The sequence below is a fragment of the Micropterus dolomieu genome, linkage group LG22 (genome assembly GCF_021292245.1).
Source record: "Micropterus dolomieu isolate WLL.071019.BEF.003 ecotype Adirondacks linkage group LG22, ASM2129224v1, whole genome shotgun sequence".
Lineage (NCBI taxonomy): Eukaryota > Metazoa > Chordata > Actinopteri > Centrarchiformes > Centrarchidae > Micropterus > Micropterus dolomieu.
The window spans coordinates 33,129,327-33,141,679 of record NC_060171.1 but is presented as its reverse complement, the minus strand read 5'-3'; the positions used below and the strand labels follow the sequence as shown (position 1 = coordinate 33,141,679).

At 40.3% G+C, this 12,353-nt stretch overlaps 1 protein-coding gene across 2 annotated transcripts in view; it reads right to left on the bottom strand.

Annotated features, from left to right (window-relative positions):
- Positions 1–12,353, bottom strand: part of zfpm1 (zinc finger protein, FOG family member 1) — a 117,764-nt gene that overhangs the window by 20,366 nt on the left and 85,045 nt on the right. For both annotated transcript variants that reach the window (XM_046037064.1, XM_046037065.1), the window contains one exon: positions 10,648–10,781. In XM_046037064.1, coding sequence (XP_045893020.1) covers positions 10,648–10,781 — 134 coding nt within the window. The remainder of the gene's footprint in view (positions 1–10,647; positions 10,782–12,353) is intronic.

Sequence of the window (12,353 nt, the reverse complement as noted above, 5' to 3'; positions counted from 1 at the left end):
CATGGCCAGATCTGTGCCTTGCCACAATTCTGTCTCTGAGCTCTTCAGGCAGTTCCTTTGACCTCATGATTCTCATTTGCTCTGACATGCACTGTGAGCTGTAAGGTCTTATATAGACAGGTGTGTGGCTTTCCTAATCAAGTCCAATCAGTATAATCAAACACAGCTGGACTCAAATGAAGGTGTAGAACCATCTCAAGGATGATCAGAAGAAATAGACAGCACCTGAGTTAAATATGAGTGTCACGGCAAAGGGTCTGAATACTTATGACCATGTGATATTTCAGTTTTTCTTTTTTAATAAATTTGCAAAAATTTCTACATTTCTGTTTTTTTCTGTCAAGATGGGGTGCTGAGTGTACATTACTGAGAAATAAAATGAACTTTTTTGATTTTTGGAAAATGGCTGAAATGAAACAAAGAGTGAAAAATTTAAAGGGGTCTGAATACTTTCCGTACCCACTGTATACTGCTAGAAGAGACAAGTGAGTCTGAGGTCCCAGTAAGATGGCAGTTAGAGCTCTAGCTTCTTTAATGTGACTTATTCTGATATCAAGGGACTTGGAACATGTGAGAGGGACTGAATTTGATTTGATAGAATGAGTGAACATGAAGTCTCTGGTACACCACACTGATTTGAAGATACCACACTACACAGTACAGGACAGAAAGATCAGCATTCACTTTGTGGTGACACAGAAAGTAGTGTCTTCTTTTTTTGTGTGTGATGCGCCGCCATTGATTAAATAGTCTAAATAAGTATATAGTACAGGGGAAGTTACAAGTTTTAAGTTTTCCCTCAAGCTCCCTTTTTCAGTCTTAACAACAGTCACATTTTGTATGAACAAATTAATGCAACACCAAGAATGACTTTCAGGAAAGACTGTCCAAAAGTGTGAGTCGTTATCCCAATATCTTAATGTTCTATGATGCCAGCTTTTCACTGCTTTCAGACATGGCTCGCACGACACATTGTATGAGCTTTTTAAAATATCTTCATTTAAGTTGTCAAAAGTGCCAGAATGGTTAACAACAGCTCCCTCACCTGCGCTGTTCAAACAGACCGTGGAGCGCAAGGAAAAAATGAATTAAACAGCAAACGTACACTTTTACCTGACCAACCACTGTGGAGGAGGCAGAGTCTGAAGACTTACCCAAATCCATGGCAGAGGTCGCTGAGCCAGTCAAGAAGCTCCTCTCTGGGATGAGATTCGCATTGACATGCTAAAGGAGTTGGACATTGTTGGGCTGACACGCATGGAGAAGGATTATGGCCATGTCCCCCAGGGAATCCTGTGGGGGGTACTGTGGGAGTACGGGGTACCAGGGCCACTGCTTTCAGCCATTTGGTTTATGAATAACCAAAGTGAGAGCTGCGTTCATATTCCCGGCACAAAGTCAAAAATGTTTTCAGTGGTTGTGGTTGTGTGACAAGGTTACCCCTTGTCTCCAATCCTGTTTATGATATTTATGGACAGGGCCTCAAGGCGCAGCCGAGGTAAGGAGAGTGTCCGATTTGGGAACCTTAGAATTGCACCTCTGCTTAGAAAAAGGGTGAGGAGCTTCTTCGCGTCAAAAGGAGAGAGTTGCGGTGGTTCAGGCATCTGATAAACATGTCTCCTGGGCACCTTCCTCTGGAGGTCGTCTGGGCAGGTCCAACTGGGTGGAAACACTTGGGTAGTCCCAGAACCCTGCTGGAGGGATTGCATATCTCATCTGGTCGGTGAACGCCTTGGGATCCCCCAAGAGGAGCTGGAAAGTGTTGCTGGGGAGAGGGTTGTCTGGAATACCCTGCTTAGCCTTGCCACCACGACTCGGAAGATAATGGATAGAGGGATGGATAGACATGCACTCTTAGCAATGTAAACAAGGCTTTTGCCAAATGATACTGCAACCCCAGAGAAGGGTCTAACTGCGGCCTCTAGCACCCTCCAAACCGCATCCTATTAATAATAATAATAATAATAATAATAATAATAATATTATTATTATTAGCAGCGAAGGAAGTAAAGCAAAGTCCAAACCACACCTCCTCCAAACCACGCTAACTTGAACACAATGCTGCGGTGACTTAGGAAGATAAATAGGCCATAACAGATCAAAAATAAATTGAAAATGTTGTTAAATGTAGCAAGTTCATTAAAAAAGCATTTATTAAAAAAAGAATGAGGATAAACTAGTCTTTGTTTGAGCCACAATACTTGATAAGCACAACAATAAGGTGTAGCCTAACTGCTTAAAAAAAAATAACCCCAATAAACATGGATAGCAAACTACAGTTTTTAACCAAGCCCACCATTAAAATGAATAGGTGGCTTAGGAAAACATTTGAAAAAATTTATATAAATAAACTATTTTAGCAACTATTAAGCAGAAATAATGAGGATAAACTATGAAGTGTTCTTTTTAAACCTAATTCATAAAAATATATTTATAAATGAATGTATGATTGTTATTTATGTTTATATGTTCTGTTCACATTACCTCAGATACAAATTTTTAAAAAATGAACCCAGAATTATTACTTTTTGGGTATAGTAATACATACTGTATACACCTATATACTATGTAAAAAGGTATGTACAGTATGAATGCATTTTTATTTATTTAATTATAATACAAAATAATATGTAATATTTGTATATGCCCCGTGTGTGTAGCATGAAGGTTATGTAACTTACATTTCATTGAGTAACCTTGTGCTGTAAATTGACAAATAAATGACTTTGGTTCTTTATGAACATCAAAATGTAGTTTTGATATGTTTAATGTGAATAATTAAATAACTTGACATCATGGGGTCATTTAAGTTTCAAATATGCATTTATTGTAGTGCTTTTGATGCTGTATGTAAAATGTTTCGTCCATAAAGTTTGTAATAATGTATCAAACTGTAGGAGATGCCTGGAAAACCCAGATGAGATCTGTTACTAAACCCATTGAACAATATAATAATAATATAATAATAATCCTTATTTGTAGAGCACTTTTCAAAAACAAGTTACAAAGTGCTTTAACAAGTGTAAAGAATAATACAAAAAAAAAAAAAAAGATAAGAGCATGAAAATTTTATATAAAATTAGTAAAATACAATAAAATAAAAGGGATAAAATAAAGTACAATATAAATATAATAAAAGTATTTCAACTAGTTCTTGGCGAAACTGTGTTATGCACACCATTCTTATCGTCCGGTATTGAGAGCATTCTGGGATCACATATCGCGATACCAGTATCAACATTTTATAAATCCAGTAAAACTCCACCTGAACCCCTACCCAGTGAGGCAGCTAGAATCTTTAAAATACTTTTTGTGCTCTAGCAAATTACAAAAACACATAACACATTTTGTGAGATTAAAAATACATCTTAACTCCTGAAACGAACTGCAACGGACTGTATTAGGATAAGTAAAGAAGCTTGCTATACTCACAGTAAAAGGTTTAAAAATAAACTAAGGAAAAAAATAATCAAAAATGGTTGATCAGATATTTAAAATTACAGGCTTCCAAAACGGTTTAAAAAGCACAAAGCTAAAACTCATAAGGTCTTAATATTTTTTTATTTCACTGTGTTTAAGTTAGAAACTCTTGCTCTCTAGTTCCTTTTTTAAGAGTGTTCCTTATGTATTGCGTTCTTCTGGGGGGCATCTAAGAAGGTGTCTCAATATTCACTGTAATCGTTGATTTGTCATCTTATGAAGGAGCACCATTTTAATTAACATTCTAATTTGATGGGCGGAGGAGCGAGAGAAACAGAGAGGCAGAGAAACACTGTTGATGAGCCCAGATAAAATATAAAGATCAGAATCAGGATGTAAACAAACCGGCTCAACGCAAAAAAAAAAATAGAAGAGAGAAAACAGCTCAAGAGAGAATAGGGAGAAGATGAAGATCACCTTCACTCGTCCTTCCACCAGAGAGAGGGAAGGAGGAAGTGGAGAGGCGAGTAGAAGAGGTAGAGGGTAGGAGAGATAGAGACTGAGAAGAGACTACCCAAAAAGTGTTTGAAAAGCCGTGGGTGGCGCGCCTTATCGCCCAAGTTCTCCTGGAGAGATTATTGGGGGATTAGTGCGAATGCTTGTTTCTAAAACATGATGAAAAGACGTTCGGCGCGTGATAACGCTTTGAACTCCCTTACTCTGCTCCTTCTAGGATCGTGCCTTCAGGCTGCCTTTCCACGAAAGACAGGATTGGGGTGGGGTGAGCTTCTGGGTGCTGTTGAAGGAGGGAGAACAATAGCTACAATGTTGTAAGAGGAGTTTCACCTGTGGTAAAGTGTGGAGATTTAACTTTGGACATCTGTCCTTCAGGAAGATGCAACAGATGCAACACTAGGTTAGACTTCATCTGAGCTGAAATTGCACAACAATCCTGCAACTTTGGTCCAATCACATGCACTTGAACTATCAGTTAATTAAAGCAGGAACCAATCAGAAGGAGAGGAGATATAATATCAGATTTGGTATGTGCGATCCAATCAGAATTGCAGCAGTGGTGTGCTTGCTCCTGGGTTGCCATGGGAGGCTGGCTGAGGAGGACCTGGTTGCTCACTCAACCAAAAACTGTGAGGAATCAGCAGCCTGCTGATCAGTTGATCAGTAAACATTATTATACCCTGTTCTAAAGTCCAACAGCCATATCAGCCAGAATATATTTAAATAGATAAACGGTTTTATGCCTCTTTCTCAAGAGATGCAAATGGCAAGATTTCCATATGACACAGGCCAGTTAACATGCCACTAATCTAATGAAGGAGATCTGCTGGATGGAGAGCGAGGAATGGATCCCAACTGCCTCTCTTTCTCTCGCACTCTCTTTGCTACATCCTGATTTGTCAGAACTAGCAAACTCTCCCCAACCAACACGATAACACTCACACAAACTAAGACCACATCAAAGACATATAATTCTGTATTGTTTTAGATAAAAAAGAATGTAATTGAACTTGATATGTCTCTTTGTGTACACGTGTACGTGTTGCTAGAGTGTGCATGCATAGCCAAAATGCTCCCTGATGTAGCTCTGTTGCTGGGTAGGGCTCGTATTAAACTGATAGCTTATCTGTCCGGGGCCAAATAAGAAGCAAATTTGTTGAGAGAGAGAAGTTGAGAGAGGGCAATGCTGGAAGGGGCAGGCTTGCCGTGTGGGCCATGCCAATCTCACCAAGAGATGGGGGGGTGAGGCCTGGGGGCTTCACAGAGCCCAGTGAGGCTGAGGACTGAGGAAGACAGGTGGTATAACTAAGATAGAGGTGAGGAAGGAGAGACAGCTAGGAAAGAACTGGTGGGCAAAAAAAATGTATTGAGGTGAGCGGATGATGACAGCATGTCCAAAGCGATAGAGGGCAATCAACATGCCCAGCCACATTTTAATATACAGGTGAAACTCGAAAAATTAGTATATCGTGCACAAGTTCAACTTAATTCAACTTAAAAGTTGAAACTAATATATTATATAGACTCATTACATGCAAAGTGAGATATTTCAAGCCTTTATTTGATATAATTTTGATGATTATTGCATACAGCTTATGAAAACCCCAAATTCAAAATCTCAGAAAATTAGAATATTACATGAAATCAATAAAAAAAAGGATTTTAAATACAGAAATGTCAGCCCTCCATCAGTATAATCATGCATATGTACTCAGTACTTGGTTTGGGCCCCTTTGCATGAATTACTGCCTCAATGCGGCGTGGCATGGATGCTATCAGCCTGTGGCACTGCTTTCTGCCTTCAGCACTTCTGCAGTGTTCGGTCTCATGTCTTTTATCTTTCTCTTGGCGATGCCCCATAGATTCTCTGTGGGCTTCAGGTCAGGCCAGTTTGCTGGCCAATCAAGCACAGTAATCCCATGGTCACTGAACCAGGTTTTGGTACTTTTGGCAGTGCGGGCAGGTGCCAAGTCCTGCTGGAAAATGAAGTCAGCATCTCCATAAAGCTCGTCTGCTGAAGCATGAAGTGCTCTAAAATGTCCTGGTAGACGGCTGCGCTGACTCTGGACTTAATAAAGCACAGTGGACCAACACCAGCAGATGACATGGCTCCCCAAACCAACACAGACTGTGGAGACTTCACACTGGACTTCAAGCATCTTGGATTGTGTGCCTCTCCGTTCTTCCTCCAGACTCTAGGACCTTGGTTTCCAAATGAGATGCAAAATTTGCTCTCATCAGAAAAGAGGACTTTGGACCACTGAGAAACAGACCAGTTCTTTTTTTCTTCTGACGTTTTGTTGTTCAGGAGCGGCTTGATTTGAAGCCCGTGTCCAGGACCCGTCTGTGTGTGGTGGCTCTTGATGCAGACATCCACACATTTGAACGGCCTTTTCCTGACCATCCTCTCCAGGCTACGGTCATCCCTGCTGCTTGTGCACCTTTCTCTTCCACACTTTTCTCTTCCACTTAACTTTCTATTAATGTGCCTTGATACAGCACTTTGAGAACATCCAACTTCTTTTGCAGTTACCTTTTGAGGCTTTCCCTCCTTGTGGAGGCTGTCAATGATGGTTTTCTGCACAACTGTCAGGTCAGCAGTCTTCCCCATGATTGTGAATTCCACTGAACCAGACTGAGAGACCAATTAAAGGCTCAGGAACCCTTTGCAGGTGTTTTGGATTAATTAGCTGATTAGAGTGTGAAACTTTGAGCCTACAATACTGAACCTTTTCACAATATTCTAATTTTTGGATTTTGGGGTTTTCATAAGCTGTACGCAATAATCATCGAAATTATATCAAATAAAGGCTTGAAATATCTCACTTTGCATGTAATGAGTCTATATAATATATCAGTATCACCTTTTAAGTTGAATAAATAAATAAATGATATAAATGAACTTTTGCACGATATGCAAATTTTTCACCTGTATAGATTTGTTTTTCCAAAGTAGAAGTACCTTGTGCCGTACCTTCTGTCTTGGGATCATTATCTACAAATTTAAAACACAGGATGTATTTCTCCCATTTATCTGTGCAGCGTTTCCATGTTGATTTGGCTGTGTGTTTTATGTTAAATTATCAAATTCATCCATTAATTTATTTTTTATATGCACTATATGATCAACAGGAAGCAATAGATAATGCAGGGATAGTAGGCGTAAGAGTTCTGTCCTTCTCTGCCTTCTGGAAATAAGATTTCCTAAATAAGACACACGAGTCAAAAAGTAAAAAATACGCTTCCATGCACGATACAGAGTTTCACTATATGGTTGATGAGGATGAAAATAATGTGAATCATATACTATGGCCATCACAGAGACCAGTTCTTAACCCAAATGAACACCTATGGGGGATGAGGAAATCCCTTTTAGAGGAATGCTGTTCACCTCTCCAACAGAGTAGTAACTAATACACTTGTTTTAGTTAGGTATTAATACACTAAATTAGGTGTACTTTCACTTCTTTAATCTTTTATCTGCAGCTGCAAATTAAATTTCACCAACCATTACAAAATTCTCCCACAAAGAAAATGTCAAAGCAGCTCACAGCTGGGTAAAAAAGAATTGTGGGTAGTGGTGGAACAGCTCTGGGAACACATAAAACAAACAAAAATATCTGAGAAATCATTCTGCTGACAATTTGTTAAGTGTAATTTGTAATGTCTTTGTATTCTATAATTTCTACTTTACATAAAACAGTAAAGTATGTTGATTTCTGGTATACTTACTATGAAGATACATTATCCCATGAAATAATATCCACAATGGACGATTCTGCATGTCACGCTTACACTCCTGCAAATAATGGTGGCCTTTTGATTTACAGTCATCATGATATTTCCCTAACAGTCAGCAAAGTTGGTTTTGTAGAAAATCGACATTCTTGTCTGGCGACAGGGTCGAAAGACTAGTATAGTACTGTAGCAGTTATATACAGTAAGGAATCGGGTTGGGGCATCGATCGGTTTTGAGGTTGTAAGGGGCAGTTTACAGGTGTGAAACTGTGCAACAAAATGCCTGTTTTGCTAAGGTGCCTCTTTTTGGATTTATCTTCTTCATCCTTTACAGCACTTGTACTTCTTTACGTAAAAAGGTATGGAAAAGTTCCTTAGAATATAACTCTTCTAATAACCAATCAAGCAATGCAGTGTGATGGCTTGGGCTTTAGTAGAGTAGCAGGGGATGAGCAGATTTCTCATCTCTAACATACTATGGAAGATAGCCCTGACCCCTGCTGACCTGGGGGGGGGGGGGGGGGGGGGGGGGGGGGGGGGGGGGGGGGGGGGTTGGGGCAGGGAGGGATGGATGGATAGAAGGGAGGATGTGAAGTGACAGGGGGTGAAACACAGGAGGAATGTGTGATTACTGCCACTATCTCCAGGAGATACTGAAGGTCCGTCTCCTCACTTCTTCTGCCCACAGATAAGAGGGGGAGGAGGGGGACAGAAAATGAGGGAGAAGAGAGAAAATTAGTATTAAGAGTCAGAACGAGATGCTTTCCATATGAATGCAAAGCCCTCAAAAGAAGTTTTACAGTTTAGAGGAGGAATAGGACGGTATGGGCAGCGGAAGGGAGGGGAAGAACAAAAGGTGATGGGTGAGTGTGTGTGTGTGTGTGCGCGTGTGTGTGAGTCAGTGCTCATGCACACACACACACACACACACACACACACACACACAGACATCTATCTGTACACTCAGAACCTCACTGATAATAAACGAAATCTTAGAAATGAGAGCCTATCAAGCAGGAATCAATCACTGGGGTTTGTTGTCCAGGAGGATGGCGCCATGTGGAGATAAAAGACAGGCGGATGTCTGGGGAGAGCTGGGAGGAGAGGAGGAGAAGAGGGGAAAGGATGGAACAGGAGTCTGGGGAGGGCTAGGAGGAGAGGAGAGGAGAGGAGAGGAGAGGAGAGGAGAGGAGAGGAGAGTAGAAGCCCCAGATGTGTGGTATAAACTCCATTTGGCTTTATTTGAACTGGGTGGAGATAAGACAAGCAACCCAGGTGTAGCTAGGTAGATCCATGGCAAAAATTTGGTAGCCTGTGTGTGAACGGCCCTGCATGTGAGTCCGTGCATTTGTCCAAGTTTGTGCTCCATGCCAGGAAGCCTCTCCCAGCATCAGTATCATATGATTAGATGGACTTGCACATGATGCACAAACCCAGCCTCTGATAGGGCTCCATCCGGTCCCGCACACTGTTCCAAACTAACACACACACACACATTAAGATACACGCAGCTGTTTTCATTTCCAACCACTGTCACACACAAATGTGATATGGTGCTTATTTATTGTCTCTCTTTGTTACACGACTGACCCCTGACCTTTCCAACTGCTATCCCTTCAGTTAGTTGAAGGGCTCACTTCAGCCTGCTGCAATAAAACAACATGTTACTCTCCCCTCAGTGTTACAATATGCAAAATGTGTACTATAAGATATATTATTATAAAGCCTCAAGATTTCCTCTATATACATTCATTGGTTTGTCCTACGTTAAGCTGCATGTATTAATTATTTTCTCTATCAAATAATCTGCATAATGTGTTTTTGATTTCTTCAAAATAATGATTCCTGTCTGATCAACTGCTAAAAAAGCTAGTACGCATTCTATAATAATATGGAACAGCCAGAAATAGGGCTACGACTAAATACTTTTGGTTGTAGCTTTTTTTGATCAATCAAATTTAGTTTAGTCTATAAAATGTGTGAAAGTGTGAAAAATACTACTGAATTCCACAGAGGCCATGGCTTCTCCAGGTTGCTTCTTCTGTCAATCAACAGTCTGAATCCCAAAGATATTCATTTTATAATGACAGTAACAGCAGTAAATCTTTAGAAAAGCGCAAAATCGTCACATTGGAGAAGCTGGAACCAGAGAATGTTCAACATTTTTGCTTGATAAATGACCAAATTGTTAACAATTCATTTTAGAACTAGTCCAAAGCAAGCTAATCTTTTACACAATTTAATGCATTTGTGAAGTTTTTTTTAAATAAACTACTTATGTGAATAATGCATCATCACAATTCCTTTATTTTCTGATCAATCACCTAATAAATTAATCAGCAAACAGTTTCAACGGTTTTATTCTAGTTACAATAAAACAGTAATCAACAGTTTTAATATGTTTTAAAAACCTAATAATACAAACATGATTATGCTTAACAGTTACGTCAGATATTACCGATGGAATTTAGAATATGTAGAAAAACATCATACATGGTCTGCCTACACACTGTGCAGTGTGTGCTGTCATCAGCTGTTGTTACACTGAGTTTGAGATGATAAGACTTCTGGACTGGACTGAACTCCAAGCTCATCAACGGTGTCACAATGTGTTTGTATTTATCACAGCTTCACTAGATCCTCCTATTAGATCTTCATTAAAAATCATTTGAGTCAGTGAACTCTCAAATCCCTTCTTAAAACATACTTTTATAGGAGAGCCCTGCCTGATTTTAGTTTGTTTTATATATATTTTGTCTGTATTTTGTTTTCTTGCTTTAATCGTGTATTTTGTTTTTATCTGTGTTTTATTTTCTTTGCACTTCAAATACTTTTTTGAAAAGTGCTCTATAAATAAAGATAATTATTACTATTATTTTTAAAAAGACATACGGGATTCATCATGGAGAATAACATAAATGACTATGCTTGGAATGTCTTCGCCAGAGACAGTGGTCGTATTAGAGCTCTTACCTCTGTTTCCTGATCATTTGGGCTGCCCTCTGATTGGAGGATTCCTGGGTATGGGCCCCACGTTGTGTCTGCAAGGAGGTCCCTGCCGGCCACCACCCTGCTGTCACCACCTTCTTCACTTAACTCCAGGTCATCTGGTGGGAGGAGAGAAGAGAGAAGCTCCTAACGTCAGGGAAGCAGAAATAAGCCAACTGTAGGTCTGACAAATATTTCAACATGTCAGTGTGCTGAAGGGATATTGACCTTCATCCAGGCAGTGTCCTTCAATGATAAATATGAGGAAGAAACCATTTTAAAGATTCAACATTTGGAAGCATTCACATCATTTTAAAGGTACAGTTTGACCTCAGGCTCACCAATCACATTTTACTTATAAAGCGTATGAAAGTTTAAGTTTATGAATAGTAGATGTTTTGTCATTTTGGGAATGTTTATGGCATCAACAGGGCAACATTTAAAGATGCAGAGTATTGGTAGAAACAATATCTCATCCAATTATCGGTTTCAGCCATTCAAAGCATATACTGGAAAACTATGGAAACATGACTCACAGCATTTAGCAGACACCGCATGAAAAAAACATTTGGCAAAAGCAGCATGTGTCTTGAACTTGACCCAAACCCTTGCGGCAGCTCAGACCATACAGCAAAAACTGTCAACAACTCAACAGCAGGGGGAGTTTGATACCAGCTGAGCACTTTCTGTCCCAGTCTGTTCAAACAGGGGAAACGTCTTGTGAACTTCCTCAAAGTGATAACTGTGGGAGGAGGGTACTGACAGCTGTGGTCTGAGCACGCTACAGCCCAGATAGAGCCAGTTAGCCAGGAGGCATGGAGGACTGATCCGTCTATTTATAAACTTGACACAGCTCTGAGTGCAGGGGGATCATCGGTCTGTAGTTTAGAAAGTCTCTGTACATCTGAGGACAAATGAACAAGTTTGAGCAGTGGGAACTCCAGTTACTACATGGGATTAATGCCAGCTGCTTCAGCTACACGAGCAGCCTCAAGGTCTACTTCTGGAAAAAGCTTCCTCGTTATGACTGTCCAACTCTCTCTCTGATCAAAACACATACAAAATCTGCCTCCCAGCCCCTCCTCTCCTCCAACCTCCCTACAACCCCCCCCCCCCATCTCGTCCATGGTTCAGGCGACTGTTTCGGGGGGTCAGTCTAAAGTGGAAGGCCCGATAAGAGTGTTTGTCTAACACTCTCCATGTCAAAACACTCATCTATCTTCTCTATATCTATCCCCACCAGAGAACAACGGACAGACGCTGATAAAAGGCCTTTCCCACAGCTGGGGTGGTGGGGGGGGGTATGGTGGGGAGGAGGGAAGGGGTGACAGGAAGGAGAGTGGTTTGAGGGAAGAAAGTAGAAGGGACGCAAGGCAGGGAGAAGAAGAAAATTTAATAAAGTAAGTCGAAAGCAAAATAGCGGTTGAATATATTATTTTGCTGTCGGAAAGACTGTTGTGGCAAAGTCACACAGGAAGTGGTATGTTTCTCTTAACTCAGAGCTCAAGGTTGCAATGACACTCTGTACAATGCGGTATAATGAATAACACACAGGTCACACAGTGATAAAACTTTACGGAACTGGTTGGCCTGATAGAATCTGTTTTATTAGGATCCAAACGAGTCTGCACACGAAAAATTACATCACATACTTTATTAAGAGCTTGCACTTGTGTTAGCACACGTTGTTT